This window comes from Onychomys torridus, chromosome 5, assembly GCF_903995425.1.
Source record: "Onychomys torridus chromosome 5, mOncTor1.1, whole genome shotgun sequence".
In the NCBI taxonomy this organism is placed as follows: Eukaryota; Metazoa; Chordata; class Mammalia; order Rodentia; family Cricetidae; genus Onychomys; species Onychomys torridus.
In genome coordinates, this window is record NC_050447.1 from 32,950,730 (window position 1) to 32,967,812 (window position 17,083).

General features: G+C 50.5%; 1 protein-coding gene across 2 annotated transcripts in view; it reads right to left on the reverse strand.

The window, feature by feature from the left end:
• The window catches only part of Fhod1 (formin homology 2 domain containing 1), a 20,082-nt gene continuing 2,999 nt past the window's right edge, over window positions 1-17,083 (reverse strand). Inside the window, exons 2-23 of one of the 2 annotated variants that reach the window (XM_036188535.1) lie at window positions 11,970-12,050; window positions 10,433-10,539; window positions 10,004-10,068; window positions 9,590-9,657; window positions 9,411-9,516; window positions 9,236-9,330; window positions 8,863-8,974; window positions 8,681-8,775; window positions 8,446-8,589; window positions 8,198-8,355; window positions 7,943-8,119; window positions 6,462-6,583; window positions 3,795-4,441; window positions 2,951-3,106; window positions 2,564-2,746; window positions 2,359-2,478; window positions 2,120-2,281; window positions 1,208-1,398; window positions 914-1,106; window positions 673-835; window positions 396-596; window positions 1-317 (exon numbers count right to left, since the gene is read on the reverse strand). In XM_036188535.1, the coding sequence (XP_036044428.1) occupies window positions 235-317; window positions 396-596; window positions 673-835; window positions 914-1,106; window positions 1,208-1,398; window positions 2,120-2,281; window positions 2,359-2,478; window positions 2,564-2,746; window positions 2,951-3,106; window positions 3,795-4,441; window positions 6,462-6,583; window positions 7,943-8,119; window positions 8,198-8,355; window positions 8,446-8,589; window positions 8,681-8,775; window positions 8,863-8,974; window positions 9,236-9,330; window positions 9,411-9,516; window positions 9,590-9,657; window positions 10,004-10,068; window positions 10,433-10,461 (3,270 nt within the window). In that variant the 5' untranslated portion in view covers window positions 10,462-10,539; window positions 11,970-12,050 and the 3' untranslated portion in view covers window positions 1-234. The remainder of the gene's footprint in view (window positions 318-395; window positions 597-672; window positions 836-913; window positions 1,107-1,207; window positions 1,399-2,119; window positions 2,282-2,358; window positions 2,479-2,563; window positions 2,747-2,950; window positions 3,107-3,794; window positions 4,442-6,461; window positions 6,584-7,942; window positions 8,120-8,197; window positions 8,356-8,445; window positions 8,590-8,680; window positions 8,776-8,862; window positions 8,975-9,235; window positions 9,331-9,410; window positions 9,517-9,589; window positions 9,658-10,003; window positions 10,069-10,432; window positions 10,540-11,969; window positions 12,051-17,083) is intronic. The other variant, XM_036188534.1, reaches the window with a different exon arrangement.

The following is a 17,083-nucleotide window of genomic DNA, read 5'->3' on the forward strand; positions in this document are numbered from 1 at the left end:
TTAGCTAGGTAAACTTTATTTTGTTCCGAAGAGGGAACTCACACATGCAAAATACATGTGCATGTACACACACACACACACACACACACATACACACACACACATCTAATACTGCTCACAATACTGGTTCCTGGGTTCAGGCTTGTGAACCAGATTTCTGCTCCGGGCCCCCTCTTTATGCTCAGTCTCTTGTACTGGAGGTGTATCCACACAAACTTCCTGGTGGCAGCACCCTCAAACCTCCAGGCCAGGAGCTTTGCTTAGTCCCAGCGCCTGCACCAGGTCATCTCCAAGCCCACTCTTCAATGTCCGTCTTACTGCGGTGACAGAGCAGGGTTACAGGTTGGGGGTCAGGAATAAGGGGGGGAGATCTGGGCTTATAAGGGGATACTCACAGGACTTGCGGTTGCCACGAGAGCGCTTCCTTTCCCGAGCAGCTAAGGCTCTAGGACTGCTCTTGGTAACTGACTGCACAAGCAGATCCATTATCTCATCTGATGTATCACTGGGTAAACTGGAACCTGAAGTGTCCTCAGGGGATGCAGTGGAGGGCCCCACTGCCGTGTGTGTGACAGGAGAACTACTCTGGACCATGCCTACGGGAGACCAGAGAGGGAAATCAGGCTAAGGCAGATCAGAACACATTCCCTTAGCAGCAGCTACAAGCCCTACCTCTGCTACGGCGGCTGTGTGTGGTGTCTTCTGGTCTGCTGGTAAGCAGAGTCTTCATACTGGCATGACTGTCGGCATCACCCCGTCCCGGGCCACTGCCCACAGCCACTGGGACTGACAGGTTACTGGGGGCCTCCCCAGCCACACCAGAGAACTTCTCTGTCTAAACAGGAAAAGAAGAGGGGTTGAGAGCAAGGATAAGGAACCATGGGTGGCCGGCAAGACGCTGCAGGGCATTTACCTCAGTGATCATGCGCCCCCGGGTCTTGTTGCGCTCACGGTACGTAGCTCGCTTCTGCTGCTGCTGAAGTACTCGTTCGCGACAAGTCCGATACTCCAGGGCAAACTCTTTCAGTGTGTGACAAAACTGCATGATGCCAACTTCCCGGGCTGCCTGTGCAGTGTAGCCCAGGTAGAGCAGGAAGGCATGGAACCTAGGCAGGTTGTAGTGGGCGATGTGGATAGTGAGCCCTACCTGGTGTTTGAAAGGATGACAGTGGCAATCCTCTCTCTCTACCTCATGGCCCTGCCTTACCTGTTGCAGACCCGGCGGTGCACTACCTTTAGCATGGCTACCCGGCGGGTACAGTGGGCCAGGAAGTGGGTGAGGCGGGCACGCAGAGCTGGGGCTAGCTCATGCTTTGCTAAGCTCCGAAGGCTGTCCTCAGCTGCACGGCTCCGGCACTCCAGCTGGCCCAGGTTCTCGGTCAGCTGCTCAAAGTCCACCTAAAAAGCAAGAGAGTAGCCAGGCAGTGGTGGCGCACTCAGGAGGCAGAGCCAGGCAGATCTCTGTGAGTTCGAGGCCAGCCTGGCCAGGAGTGAGTTCCAGGAAAGGCACAAAGCTACACAGAGAAACCCTGTCTCGAAAAACGAAAAACAAAACAAAACAAACAAACAAAAAACAAAACAAAACAAACAAACAAACAAAAAGCAAGAGAGTACACAGCATCTGTCCTATATATAAGTCACTGCCCGGGGCCTGAATACTACATTCAGATTAGCACTGCCATGCGTGGCCTGTGAGCTTTTGAAGAGGCCAGTTCCCAGCTGTGCCCCTGGGTCCAGGCTAGACAGTTTGGGCTACAGTGTTTGTTCAGGGTCCACGTGGGCAACTTAGATCCTGTCTCAGAAAGTAAGAAGTGGACAGGGGATATAGTTCAGTGATATAATGTTTGCTTACATTAAAAAAACAAAAACCAGTTGAATCCAAGAGACAGACCAGTCCAGTTGCTCCAAGCGAGAACAGAGAGGCTTCTTGGAGAAGTGGCAATTAAATAGACTCAAAGAATTGAATGGGTGTGGTCACGCCACTGGCGGAAGACATAGCTCACATACCTATAGCCTCAGCAAGCCTTGGCACAGCAGCCCAAATAGAAGGCTTCACCCCAAGAAGCAGTGCCCCACTGCACATCAGCCATTCTTAGTGGGATCTCTGCCTGGTACTAACCTTGGCACAGCGGGTGAGGGCAGGAATTTCTGAGTAGAGGTCAGAGGACTCAGGCCGGGTCTGGAGCACCAGGGAACAGAGATGATACAGCAGTGACTGCCGGCGCACGGTGTCCTTCACTTCTGACACCTTCTCCAAGTAGCTCAGCTCAAAGCCACTGCTCTGAAAGGACCCTGTCTCAGTCTGGTCCTAGCTGGTTCCAGAGCCGGGACCTCCAATCCCCAAGTGCTTTCACTTACCTGGGAGCCATTGAGGAAGTTGCCAACAGCCAAAAGAGTGGCCAGAACGTAACGGAAAGTGGCATTGTGCACCAGCTGCTCCATGCCCACTTTGAGATCAAATAGTGGCTCTGCAATTTCCTAGTGTGCGGGACAAGGAGCCTTGAGGCTACATGGTCATTACTCACCTGTTCCTACCACCTGTCCCGCTCCATGACCCCGGTACCCGCTCCATGCTGTCATAGTCCAGCTTGAAAGCCCAGAGTTGTAGGCGTGCAGCCAGGCCTCCAATGGAAGCAAGAGTCATCAGGAAGTTCTCAGCTGGACCCAGGGGTACGTCAGGGTTGGCCAGCTGGGCTTCCTCAATCTTCTGCCGCTCTTCCTCAGTGGGCATCATATTCAGCAGCTTCTGAAGGTGCAGCCACCACCACATAGAGGCCTAAGACATTGTCTCCTACCCCTCCCTAGGCCTTCTAGGGGAGCCCCAGGTTTAGGGGAATGCTCTACAGAAATGGCACACCTATGTCCACCACCAGAAGGACTAGAAATTCCTGCTGACCAAAGGAAAGAGCTAGCACCTCTTCCCCTCCTCTTACCCATCGGGTAGTCTCACCTCAATGCCATCCTTGCTGACAGCAAATTCATCGAAGTTGAGCAGGGCAGCCTTGATGACATGCACAGGTGGCAAAGTGGTTAGACCAATGTTGATGGCATTGCTGCGCTTGGGATCCAGCACTGTGGTCATTGTCCGGCGGCCTTCCCCAGCTTTCTGCAAGGTCGGGAGAATGGCACTTTAAGAAGGGGAAGGAAACAGCCGAGGCAGTTCCTTCGGGACACTCTAAGCCTTTAATCCCAGCACTTGGAAAGCAGAGGCAGGCAAATCTGTGAGTTCAAGGCCAGCCTGGTCTACAAAGAAGCACCCTCCAGGACGGCCAGGGCTGTTACACAGAGAAACCCTGTCTTGGGGGGGTAAAAGGAAAAAGAGGGCATCCTAAAGTCCTCCTCTGAATGGCCCAATGAATCTACAAGTGGAGAGAAGAGAGATTTAAGGCTTGGGAATAAAGGAATAAACTGTAAATATATACAAACACACACGCACACACTGATGGTCATTACTTACCTGTTCCTACCACCTGTCCCATTCCATGACCCCGGTACCCGCTCCATGCTGTCATTCATTCATATATATATGTGTGTGTGTGTGTGTTTGGAGACAGGGTTTTTCTGTGAAGCAATCCTGGCTGTCCTGGAACTCACTCTGTAGACCAGGCTGGCCTTGAAGAGATCCACCTGCCTCTGCCTCCCGAGTGCTAGGATTAAAGGTGTGTGCCACTGCTGCCCTAATGAGGGCTCTGCTGATTCCTAGAGAGCCTCAGACAAATCTTTTTATTTCCCCATGTGGGAAATCAGGAACTCAGCCCCCTGAAACCCCAATTCTGCCCGTCAAGGTGATTTACCTTGGTGGGTAATACATCCTTGGCCCGGGACTCAAACAGGTGTTCCAGCCGGGCTGTATCTACTGAGACAGGTTCGAGAGAGGCCCACAGGGTAGGGCAGGGTCCAAAGCGGCTTCTAGAGTACCCCGAGCTCCCAGCCAGCTTTAGTTCCCGCCAGAAAAGTTTGACTGTTTTCCTTTTGGTGGGGAGGCTTGGGCCATCGAGTGCTGAGGAGGGAAAAGGGGCAGCCAGGGGTGGAGGTGGGGGGCAGGAGCCTAAGATGGGTGGGGGAGGTGGGGGTGGAGGTGGGGGGCAGGAGCCTAAGATGGGTGGGGGAGGAGGGGGTGGAGGTGGGGGGCCCCCAGAGAATGAGGATGGTGTCTGTGGTAAGAGTAGGAACGGTCTTTCAGACTCCGCAGATGCCGCATTTAATGTATCCTGGTCTTCATCCTCCCCCAGATCTGAGAAGTCCAAGTCCCCAATGCAGAGCTTGGGGACACGGGTAGGAAGCTCCTGGATAGGCTCAGCCTTGGGACTTGGTGGTGACACTGGCTCCTTGAGATCTGGCTCAAGACTCCGCTGGGTCCGGAGCAGGATTCGGGAAACAGGGCTCTGAGGTGTTCTAGGTGCAGAGGCTGGCTCTGGGGAGTCCCATCGTTCCCTGGTGCCTAGCAAAAGTAAGTAACTGTCATTTACACACCCTCTGTGGTGCAGGAAAGCAACATGGTGGTGGAGGTGTGGGGAATGCTGGAGAGATGGATGGCTCAGCAGTTAAGACCCTGAGTTCAGTCCCCAGCACTTAAAGCTAGGTGGCTTACAACCAAACACTCAACTCCAGAGATTCAGGGCTCTGACATCCTCTTCTGACCTCCACGGATACCCATACACATACGGATACCCATACACACACGGATACCCATACACATACAGATACCCATACACACACGGATACCCATACGCACACGGATACCCATACGCACACGGATACCCATACGCACACGGATACCCATACGCACACGGATACCCATACACACACGGATACCCATACGCACACGGATACCCATACGCACACGGATACCCATACGCACACGGATACCCATACGCACACGGATACCCATACACACACGGATACCCATACACACACGGATACCCATACACACACGGATACCCATACACACACGGATACCCATACACATATGGATACCCATACACATACGGATACCCATACACACACGGATACCCATACGCATACGGATACCCATACACACACGGATACCCATACACACACGGATACCCATACACACACGGATACCCATACACATATGGATACCCATACACATACGGATACCCATACACACACGGATACCCATACGCATACGGATACCCATACACACACACACGGATACCCATACGCACACGGATACCCATACACATATGGATACCCATACACATATGGTATACACTCTCACTTGCATACTTGTGCACACACACACAAAAGGGATTTTGGTGGGATACCTATCTTTTAAAAAACATTTTTTTAAATGAACCATGTACTCTCAGCAGGCATCAAGTGTTTATTAATCTGTTTAGTAGCCAGATGTGGTAGTTAGTGTGTGGTTTGTTTGTTTGTTTGTTTGTTTTAAGCAGTTACAGACAGCTGCGAACTGCCATGTGGATGGATGCTGGATGCTGGGAACTGAACCCAAGTCCTCTGGAAGAGCAGCCAGTGCTCTTAACCGCTGAGCCATCTCTCCAGCCCTAAAAAACATTTTTGCAGTGGTGGCGTACACCTTTAATCCCAGCACTCGGGAGGCAGAGGCAGGAGGATCTCTGTGAGTTTGAGGACAGCCTGGTCTACACAGAGAAACCCTGTCTTCAAAAACAAAAACAAAAAGATGTATGTGTATGAGTGTTTTGCCTATATATATATATATGTATGTGTAACAAGTGCATGCCTGGTACCTGTGGAGGTAATAATAACAATTTTAAAAACAGGCTATGAATTTGAAGAAGCAAGGTGAGGGCTACAGAGGAAAGGTTGAAGGGAGGAAAGAGAAGGAGAAAATGATACGGTTTAATTTTTTAAATTGTTAAGAAGCTGGAGAGATGGCTCAGTGGTTAAGAGCAATGGCTGTTCTTCCAGAGGACCTGAGTTCAATTCCCAGCACCAACATGGCAGCTCATAACTGTCTGTAACTTCAGTTCCAGAGGATCCAACACCTTCACACAGACATACACTCAGGCAAAACATCAGTGCACATAAAATAAGTAAACCTTTTTTTTTTTAGATTTATTTATTTATTTATTATGTACACAGAAGAGGGCGCCAGATCTCATTACAGATGGTTGTGAGCCACCATGTGGGTGCTGGGAATTGAACTCAGGACCTTTGGAAGAGCAGTCGGCGCTCTTAATCTCTGAGCCATCTCTCCAGCCCAAAATAAGCAAATCTTTTAAAAAATATTAAGAAGACAGCATAGATTCCCCCAAACTAGAGTTGTATAGAGATGGTTGTGAACTACCCTGTGAATGAATGCTGGGAATCAATGAAGTACAGGTCTTCTGCAAGAGCAACACGCTCTCTCAACTGTTGACTGAGCCATTTCTCCAGCCCCTAGGGTTGGTTGGTTTGTTGTTTATCTTAAAAAGAGAATAGTATGATTGGATTCTGCCTGGGCATCTACCCACCTGATGACGATGATCCATCAGTATCATCCACTGTGGCTCCAGCCAGCGTCTCTGCCCGGCCCTGGGCCAGAGCAGCCTGCTTCTCTGTTTCTGCTGCTGCCACATTCTCCAGGAACCGGGCTCTAAGGAGAGGCACTTGTCAATGCTGGTGTCTGGCCCAAGTCCAGCCCAGGGGGTACACATGCCTTGCTCAGCTACTGGGCATTGCCCTCAGTTGCAAGCACACACAGGCACAGGGAACAGTCCATGCACTAGGCATACCTCTGCCCACCCCTCCAAGGCTCGGCCCCATTCAGTCTGGGAATCACAACCAATTTAGCATTCTTGGTCAAAGTACAGAAGTTGAACTTGACAACTGACTTGCAGCCTTGCTGATTCTAGATAAGGCCCTTTGAGTGAGGCAAGGGGATAGTTGTCCCAATGGCACAACAGACTTTCTCTTGCATGTCTGTCTGCTTTTGAGAGTTATGGCTGAGAAAAGGGCCTGCGTCTCATGTAGGCCAGACTAGCCTAAAACTCACTATGTACTGAAGATGACCTTGAACTTCTGACCCTCCCTGTGTCTACTACTAAGTGCTAGGATTACAAGGTGTGTGCCACCAAACCTGCCTCCTGTGTCTCCTTTCTAGTCCCTCCGGCCTGTTAGTTCAGTCCTTGCCCTTCCTTCAGCCTTACACCACCCACACCTCACTTTAAATACCTCTCCAGACTCACTCACATCTCTGGTTTCGGCTACACTATGGTCCCAGTGAACTGCCCCCAGTGCTTATGTCTCTGGGTTGCGAAGGAGGCATATGTCTGGGAGAAGGGCTTCTGAGTACCCTTCTAGTGGGTTGTATGAACTCCTGCTGGGCAAGCAATGCTGAAGCCCTGAGCAATGGCAGGCCCGGCAGACTGGCCTCTGTACTTACTTGAGCCTGGCCTGCCCAGTAAGGGACTGGGGGACAGGTGGGCTCTCAGGGGTGCTGGGGAGGGGGATGAGAGGAAGACATGGTAACTATGGTGCCAGCTCCATTCCAAGGCCCACCTGTTGTACCCACAGAGCTGGAGAGTACTGTCATAGTTCCTTCCCGTCCTCAGTGGCAGGAGGAGGGTTGGGGTGGCAGGACACGGGGGGGGGGGGGGGGGTTGGAAGTGGTAGAAACAGACAGGAAGCTGGACAGGGTGCAGGAATAACAGACAAAGCAGAAAAGGAGTGACAGAAACAGGGGACAGAGTGAAGAGAGAGACGTGACGAGAGGCCAAGGCAGGCAAGGTGAAACGCAGGAAATAAACAGAGAAGCCACAGGAGGAGGAGGGCCAGTCAGAGCCGATCCTCGCCCTCCAGCAGTCACTTACCAAACGGGAGCAGTTTGGTGAAGTCTGAAAAGAAAGAGAAAGCATGCGTTTGGGCAGAGGAGGCTGAGAGCCCATGGAGGGATGCAAAGTGGAAGGACAGCTGGAGTCAGGACTTGGGGCTGGGGCTCTGTCTCCCTACTTACTTGTAGACGCTTCTCTCACAGGAACTGTCCACTGACGGTCCCACAGAAATGGTAGGGAAGAGGTTCACTGAGGTCCGGAGGCCAGAGGCTGGGCCAGTAGGGCTGTAGGCTGGACTTGTCGGCAAGGTGGGGCCAGTGAAGGAGGTGGAGCCTACTGGTGAGGCAGGGCCTGTGGAGCTAGAGGCAGGGCCTGTTAACAGACAGGGTCATGCCTGGCAGATTCACCCCTTCACCCCCCGCCAGGCATGTACTTACCCTGGTTCTGGGGCACGCACAGGACAGCCTCCACCTTCTAGTGATCTTCGGCTCCTTTTGCCTTCCTCTGAGGATGGCTTCCGTCGCTCTCGACGGCCACCTGCAGCTGCCGCAGCTGCAGCCTCTTCCATATCTCCATCCTCTAACCGAAGGGCACTCTAATGGAGGTGGCCAAGATGTGAGCAAGCAGCTGAGGCCCGATAAACGGGACAGGTACTGGGGAACTACACCTCTCCCTCCTGACCCACCTCATAGAGCATGAGCTGTGTTCGCAGGTCAACATCGGTGCCCGCAGTGCCTAACAGGCGCTGGACCAGTGCTTCCATGCCCTGCTGCTCCAGTGCATCTGTCACGTCATAGAAGGAGTCCTGGTCTGGGAGTGCTGCCAGTGTCTGGAAGCGGGGCACAGGAACCAAGGCTGAGGCTGATGTGTGGGGATCGTGGGCCAAGGGTCCACACTGGCACCTGGTCCCAGTTCCATACCTTGTTAATGAGAGTGACAGTATATACCAACAGCTCTGGGTCAGCTCCATTCTTCTCTTCGAGGATGGACACCAAGTTGGCCCAGGGAAGAGTACCTGCCACACGGAAAGGGAAGTAATCATGGGGGTGGGAGCGGTAAGAGAGGGCTGAGTAGTGGGGAAATGGAAAAGATAGGCTCTGACCGGTGGTGCTGGCTACAGAGTTGACTGCCTGGATGAACAGCGGTGCATTGTTCTCAGAATACTCCACAAACACCAGCAGCAGCTTCAGGGCTGTCTTTACCACCAAGCGGGACTGGGGGAGAAGGCGATCCATGTGAGTGGGGCTTGGACCAGAGTGTTAGTTCCTGGAGGAGGGGGAAGGGCTCCTGGGGCTGCACCCAAAGAGAAGGGTCTAGGTGGAAAGACCCTGGCTCTGGGCCTGGGCTTGAAAGTGCCATTTAGTTTTCAAGGGGCCTTTGGCTGACACCAACCCTTCCCACCTTGGAGAAGTAGAAACTGAAGCTCTGAGGGAACAACAGGGGAAGGGGACATGCATTTGTGTAGAGCCACTTACCAGGCTAGCGCACAGTGTATACAGCCACTGCACGGCCTCACTGTGTGCCACCACCCCCAGCATCCCATCCACAAAAAGCATTAGCTGGCCAAGGGCTAGAGACAGAAATGAGAAGAGATCAGTGGGGGAGGCGGAGGGCGTGGGAACAAAAGTCAGGGGAAAGAGTGGAGCTGACCTCGAAGGATGTAGCTTTGGTAGTTGTGGTCAGCAGCAGCACCCACACGGATCAGGCAACTCAGCCCCTCTGAGTGTACGAATTCGGGCACCAAGTCCTTGTCTTCCTGGAGGCACCATGGGGAAGTTTAAGGGGGGCTTGGGCTGGACACCAGCCCTCAGCCTATCTCTGGCTCTTACCTGGAATATCTGCTTTAATGAGAAGAGAGATCGCCGGAGCTCAGGGCCACTGGAGCCATACAACTTTTCTGCAAGGGGTGAGTGATCATGAACAAGAGCACAGACTGTCTTCTTCCACTAGCACCCAACTACAACCTCCTACCAAAGAAGATTCTGCTGTTCTCAAACCTCCCTCCTGCTCTCTGACTCTGGACACCCTCCTCTATCACCTCACTTCAGTCCAGCTGTGGCATAAGTCTTGACCCCAGAAGGAAAGGTCAGGGAAGGGAGAGAGGAGGACACATCAGATCTCCAGTCCACTCAATCCACAGTTCAGCACAGGCCTGAAAGAAGCTAGGCCAACTAGGCTATGCAGGAAAAGCAGGGAACAAGACAGCAGGGGATTGCTGGACACCAAAGATGCCACACACTTACCCAAGATAGCATTGACCCTCACAGAGAGCTGGGTCCGCAGTATCAATGTGGGCTTCCGCCCTTTGCTAAAATCAAACAGCCATGTTAGAGGTTCCCAGGTGATTCCTCAGGATCCTACCCTCAAAGCAAAGACATCCACATGTGAACTCTGGTCCACTCCAGGGCCCAAGTGTTAGCCAAACAGGATAGTATGTGTAAACACAAGTAATGGTATGTGAGAGTGCCCCCATTTCCTGGCAACAGAGGTGATCCCCTAGCATCATTCCCTGCATTTACCTACAGCTCAGGCTACAGACTGAGTGCCTCAGCTGCTGATACCTAAGCTGGACCCTGGTGGGGACAAGGCTGGGGGCTTGAGCCAGACCCATTCAAGACCCTGAAAAGAAGCAGGAAGGGCTCCCTAGCCTCCCTCACCCTTTCAGCTCTGACCTGATCTCTTCATAGAAGCCCTCCAGCATCTCCCGCTGTTCTTCTAGGGATAGTTCCGGGTCCAGGTAGTATCCAGACGGAGACACTTGCAAAGCACAGTCCTCCAGCTGGAAACAAGGGAATCTAGCTTAGGGCTAGTGCTGCAGTCAGACTGTTGTTGTTTATTTTGTTTTTGTGTTATTAGGACTAGACTCCCAGGACTTCCCACATGCTGAACCAGTGAACTTCGGCCCTGGAATCTTGGGTTGTTTGGTTAGCTTTTGCTTTTCCTTTTACATTAACAAACACAAAAGAGGAAGGGAGGTGAAGGAGGACAGCAGGAAGTTGCTGCCTTCAAGGAAGTTCACAGCCTTGTGGGGTGATAAGCTTCAGCCACAAAAGCATTCAAGCTCAGAGAGAAAGTGTTAAGTGTTCAGGGAGGTGCAAACCTAGCTGGGAGTTTCTGCGGAAAACAGGCCTTTTCCCCAAATGAGCTACAGCTAAAATCCTTCTAGGTGAACTTCTGATTTTTGAGTCTGATGCTGTCAGACCCCCAAATGGGAAGGCACCAGCTCCACCAGTTCATTTCTCATGTGTCCCTCTTTCAGCCCTGGCTCACTACTTGGTCCTTTAAAAAATGATTCTACGCGCTAGAGAGATGGTTCAGTGATTGAGAGCACTTGCTGCTTCAGCAGAGGACCTGGGGTTCAGTTCCCAGCACCTCCACGGCAGCCTACAACTGTCTGTAACTCCAACTCCTTCTTCTGGTTTCCACAGGCACCAGGCACAATGGTGGTGCACAGACATATATGAAGGCAAACACTCATACCCTGTTCAAAATAAAAATTAAATTAAAATCTTAAAAAAAAAAAGAGAGAAAATGTCTATAGAGAAGCCTAACTCCCAATACACTATGGGCAACCCTGTGCCCTCCCATACTGCCCCCATCAGTACAGTACTGATATGCAAAACTAATCAAATTTCCCCCACCTCTGGGGAGGAAGGGGATCTTCTGGTGGCTATCTCACTGGGCAAGTCACCTCCAATATTGTTTCTGGGATTTGGTCAGCTCTGCCCTGTTCTGAACCCCACCCAAGGGCTTCCAGCTGATCTTGGTCCCTGAGGGGACAGGGAGTCGAGCCCCTGCCCCTGCTTCTGCCTCCAGTTAGCACCCTGTGCTCTTGCCTCAGGGCCTGACCTGGCTCCTTCCTGACAGGTTAGCTTGTGGGGCCCTTGGGTGATCCCCACCCCCACCTCACCCCTTGCCTGGGACATGGGACACAGGACAAACACTCCAGCCTGTTCTGTCCAACTTCCTTCCTGGCTGCCTGCCCTCTCTTGGGCGCCTTGGGCGGGCCTGGCCTCTCCTTTCAAGGAGCAGAGTCATCTCCTGGGTCTACTGGGAAGAGGTCTGAGAAGACACTGCAAGTTCCCAGGGCTCTGGTCTCGTCAGGGCCAGAGTTCAACAGAGGGCAGCCTCCCCAAACCCACCCCTTCAAGCCCAGCTACATGGCCCCAGTACTGCTTGGACTGGAGGATCTGGGGACCTTAAACATACCTCCCACAGAGACTGCCTCCAAATCACACATAGAATAGCTCATTCATTGGAACATCCATGAACCAGAGACTGGTTTTAGGTCTGCAGAACACAGCAGGAAACATCAACAAGTCAGCCTTGACTCAGGAAAAACTCACATGTGGATTCACAACTTCTGTGAGTTCTAAGAAAGGATGTACCAAACTGCTATAAAGATCTGACATCCACTTGCATAGCTAGATACATGGCCAGGAATGGCTGAGAACAGGCCAAAGTAGCACATCCAGAGATGTTAGGCTCACCATGTACCCTGCTCCACCCTAAGTAAGCAGAGAATGGTCTTCTTCCTCCAGGATGCAATTTAAGGCAAGGGGTACAGTACTGAAGGATAAGTGACCACCATTCCAGGCTCCTTGGCTAAACAGGTTTAAGCTCTTGTCATGGATGTAGATATGGCTTCCCCAATTACTTCACCCATCCAACCCTGCCAATTATAGGGGAAGATCTAGAGATCCTTCAGCCTGGTCCCTCCAGGTGAGTTTTCTTCTGCTCTCAGTTGTCTATCCTAAGTGGAAGTGGGAGGTTGGGGGCCAGGATCAGGCCAAGAGCAAAAAGGCTAGACTTCCTGCCAGCAAGATGGTGTTTATCCTTCACACCCTTCACATCCGTGGCCCCTTCCTGGGATCACCATTCTGAGAGGCAAACCTCTGGGATTCTTTTCTCACACCCTGGGACTGGGCCAGGTTTGAGCAAGCCCAAACCCTAATCTCTGATGACACTGCTTTAGGCCAGCACAATGTATGGTCCTACATCCTCCACCCTGGCTTCTGTCTTCCTCACTTCTGGCCTTCATCTTCCTGGTAGTCCCTCCCAACCTTCCCTCACGTTGGCCTCCAGCCCATGTTATCTCCTTAGTCTTCCAGCTCAGGCTTTTCTGGCAGGCCAAACCCATGAGTACCTTGGTCCTTTGCAGGAGTTGTGAAGGCTCTTAACCCCTGGGCAATTCCTCAAGCCTCTGTTTTCGTTTTTGTTCTTTGTTTGGTTTGGTTTTTTGAGACAGGGTCACACTATGTAGCACTGGCTATCCTGGAACTCACTTTGTAGATAAGGCTGGCCTTGAACTCACAAGAGAACCTTCTGCTGGGATTAAAGTTATGCAATGCACTACTACACCCGCTTCCTCTGTTTTTAATGAATAAATGAATGAATTTGTTTTTTATAGGGCTGGGAATCAAATCCCCCGGCCCTTTTCACACTAGGTAAGAACTAAATAACTGGCCATACCCTTACTTTATTACTTACTCCCTAGTTTATTATTATTTGTTATATATTATTTATTATTATGCTATACACTCTCTAATTAATTAATTTATTTAGAAACAAGATTTCATGTAGTCCAGGCTGGCCTCAAACTCACTGAAGACAATTCTTGATTCTCCTGCCTTTCTATTCTCTATGATTACAGACACAGTCTACTACTCTGAACTGACTGTTATTTTTTGTGGGGGAGGAGGGTTAATATAATATCTTTGAGAATGTTAAACATGTATATAATTTATTTGACCAAATCCTCCACTCAACGTAATGGTTTTATATATAGATCAAGCTGAGCAGACCATGGTATCTACTCCCTATTACAAAAAAACTTATTTATTTACTTACTTTTGTGTGTATGAGTATGGTTGTGTGCATGCCAAGATTCTCATGGAAGGCAGAGGATCAGACCGCATTCACCATATCAGTACAGGCTTGGCACCCTTACCCTGAGCCAAATCACTAGCCCCTGCTGTTTTTGATAACCATGCAATCATGTAAGAAAGGATAGGGCAGGGAACAACAAGGTGGAGGGAGAGTGGAATTCTTGCTGAAGGCCTCTCTCTTGTTTTAGGAAATAATTGGACCACTGAATACTGGACCCTTTGCTCTGAATAGCAAGCTTTCTGTTATCTGAGGCTCCAGCTACACTGTGACTTCCTGGATGAGCTGACAAGGATATACCTTCGGCAAAGAAACCTGCCTTTGTTATGCGTCTCTTCAGTGCTAGATAAACAGATTGCCTTTAAAAAAAAAAAAAAAAAAAAAAAGACAAAAAGATAAGGTATCCTGTAGCCCAGGCTGGCCTAGAATTTGCAATATAGCTGAGGCTGACTCCTGATCTTCCTGCCTCCACCTCTCAAATGTTGGTTTGGTACTGTAGGCTTACACTACCATGCCTGGCTTACAATGCCTAGTTTTCTTTTCTTTTTTCTCCTCTTTCCTCTCCTCTTCTGTTTTCTGGATAGGGTCTCTTACTATATATAGTCCAGACTAGATTCAAACTCATGGCAACCTTCCTGACTTAGCTATTCAAATACTGGAATTGTAGGTGCAAGCTGCCATGCCTCACTTTAGGCTACCTGTTTCATATGATTTGAAATACAGTCAGGCACGGTGGCGCACTCCTCTAATTGTAGCACCCAGGAGGCAGAGGCAGGAGGATCTTCACAAGTTCAAGCCAGCCTGATGTATGACATCCACATTGAGTTCTATACAGCCAGTGACAGGAGATCCAATCTCAAAAGAACAAAATAATAGGGCTTTAATCTCAGCACTGGGGGCTGAGAGAGGAGCAGGTAGATCTCCATGAGTTCCAGGCCACCTAGGCCTCCCTCCACAGTGAGATCCCCACCTCAAAAAGAAAAAACAAAACAAACAAAATTCCAAAACAAAACAAGTGTGAAACTGCCACAAGCAAACACAGCCCTGAATAGAACCAAGGTTAACTGACCCATATCTTAGGTGGATAGGTCTTGGAAATGTTCCAGAAAACCTTGACGGAGAAGTGGATGGAGGGTGGGGGCCTACAATAGTGCTCCTAAACTTCTTGGACTCTGCAAATCTCCCAAACTGGTCTTCCCAGTTCTAGTGAAAGAACACAAACAAACAAGCACACACAGACACTAGGAAAACTGTCTCCTTTTGCCTGTCTACCACTTCCATCATCTAGGCTGTTGGGTCTCTCACCAGGCTATAGCTCAACTTCTTTAGCTTAGAAGGACCAGCAGATGATACATGCAGACTACAGGCAGACTGGGAAACTGCAACTCATGTTCCTACAGCAATTTTCTAGTTTTCCGGAGACTCCCATAGTAGAGGACTACAGGGCTCCGTTTATCAACAGTTAAGTCCCCCTCCCGCAAACACACATAGGCCTCTTAATCCTTAATGGGTTGGACATGGTGGCATATGCCTATAACACTAGCATTCATGAATCTGAGGCAAGAAGAATAAGAATTTGAGGAATCTGTGAAACCACCCTGCCTGAAAAAAAAATTCCTAGGTGGGGGATTAGGGTGGGTGGGGATGTAGCTCAGTTGTGTAGTGCCTGCCTAGTCCGCATCCTGGGTTTGGTTGAAAACCAAAAAGAAAATCTTTGGGGACCCCCTCAGTTGACATCTGTCCCTGCAGGTCAGGTTCACACTTGAGCTCTCTTGCCACAAGAGCTATGAGGGGTAAACTGAAGCTGGAGTGGAGTCAGGACAACATATTCTGGCACCACTGTCCACCTTTGCTCTGTTTTAGTCATAGCTGAGGATACTGATGGTAATGACCAAACACCTGAGGGCAATCTTTGCTGTCAGTCAGAGGGAACTCCGTGGCCTTTAATGCAAGGTCCAAGAGGCATTCCAGGTCCCTCCACTCAGAGCTCAAGGAAATGTCAGTGGTGTACCAGAAGCAGCAGGGCCTCGGCCCTCAGGCAAAGCTTCTAAGGCTCTTCTCAGAAGGAAAGATAGGACTTGTAGATTGGAATTAGGGTTTAAGACACCAAAGGTTCAATTCCTTACACACACACACACACACACACACACACACACACTGTGCAGGGCAAGTCCTTGAAAGAGCCCAAGCTTAAATGGGGAGAAAGACTCTGGAGTTCTCCTAGAGACACTAGGCCTAGCCTACAGTATTGCCAGGCTCCCCTGCCCCCAACCAGGACAGAAGATGAGTCAGAGGCTGTGGCCAGGAGCTTCCTCCTAGACATGGAGGAAATGAGCAAAGTTTCTCAGACTGGCAAGTTCTGAGTGGCTTAAAAAGGGAGTCCCCAGAGAAACTGGAGCCCAGCAGGGTGAGGGGTAATGCCCCAGGGCGGCTGTAGGGTCTGTGAGGGTGATAGAGGCCACACCCAGAACGGGAGAACAGAGGTCTTTGGACTGTGATCTACTTTCTGCCAGACAACTAACTACACTGCTTCATTCAGCAGTGGACAGGGAGAACCTGTCACCCCATTTCTGCCTTATAGCCTACAACAGGGATGCCTGGGTTTCTAGTCCATCTCTTCCTTCTAGAAGGTAAGCAAGGTATACTCAACTCATGCCTGTGCTTCTGGGGCACCCACTTAGAGGTTCTGGACAGCAAGCAACCAGCTGTTGCCATTTCCTGCAGAGAGCCCTGCTCTCCGCCCTCAGTTCTCCGATGGCCCTGCCCCTCTGCCCTGTTCTCAGTCCCTCTTCCTCCAGCTTTCTATTTTGAGTCTGTGGTCACAGTTTATATTTGGGACAAGCACATCACAGTGCATCTGACCATTCCTGGCAAAGCTGTCAACTCCAGGGAGTTCTGGCTCTAAACAGTGTGGTAACTTTATGCCTTTCCCAAAGCCTCCCAGTGGGGGAAGGGGCAGTTCTCCGTGCAGCAGGTAGGAGATCCTGAAGGTGGCCAGACCCAGAAGTACAGAGCTGGAGAAGGAAGCACATCTTTCAGGGAGCTCAGTAATGTCCTCCGCTAAAGAGCAGAGAACAAGACACAGCACCTGGTTGGGAAGACAGTCTTATATCCATTCATATTTCTACACACACAGAACCCGGGGGCCTTGTACAAGCTAAAAACATGCAGTAAGTTTTCTAAATGAAGAGGAGGCTCTGAACCTCATTTTTAAATAACCCAGGCCTGCTCCCAACTGTGAAGAGGGATGTCCTGGTGGGAATGAGAGAACTATTGCCTTCTCTAGCCTTTTGTATATGTTTTTTTGTGGTACAGGGGATCAAACCCTGGGCCTCGCACATACTAAGCAAATGCTACGGCCTTAGCCCCCATCTTATTTCTGGCCAAGGACTTATTAGTTTAGAAGCTATGCGGTCTCAGTTCAACATCTTTCTCCC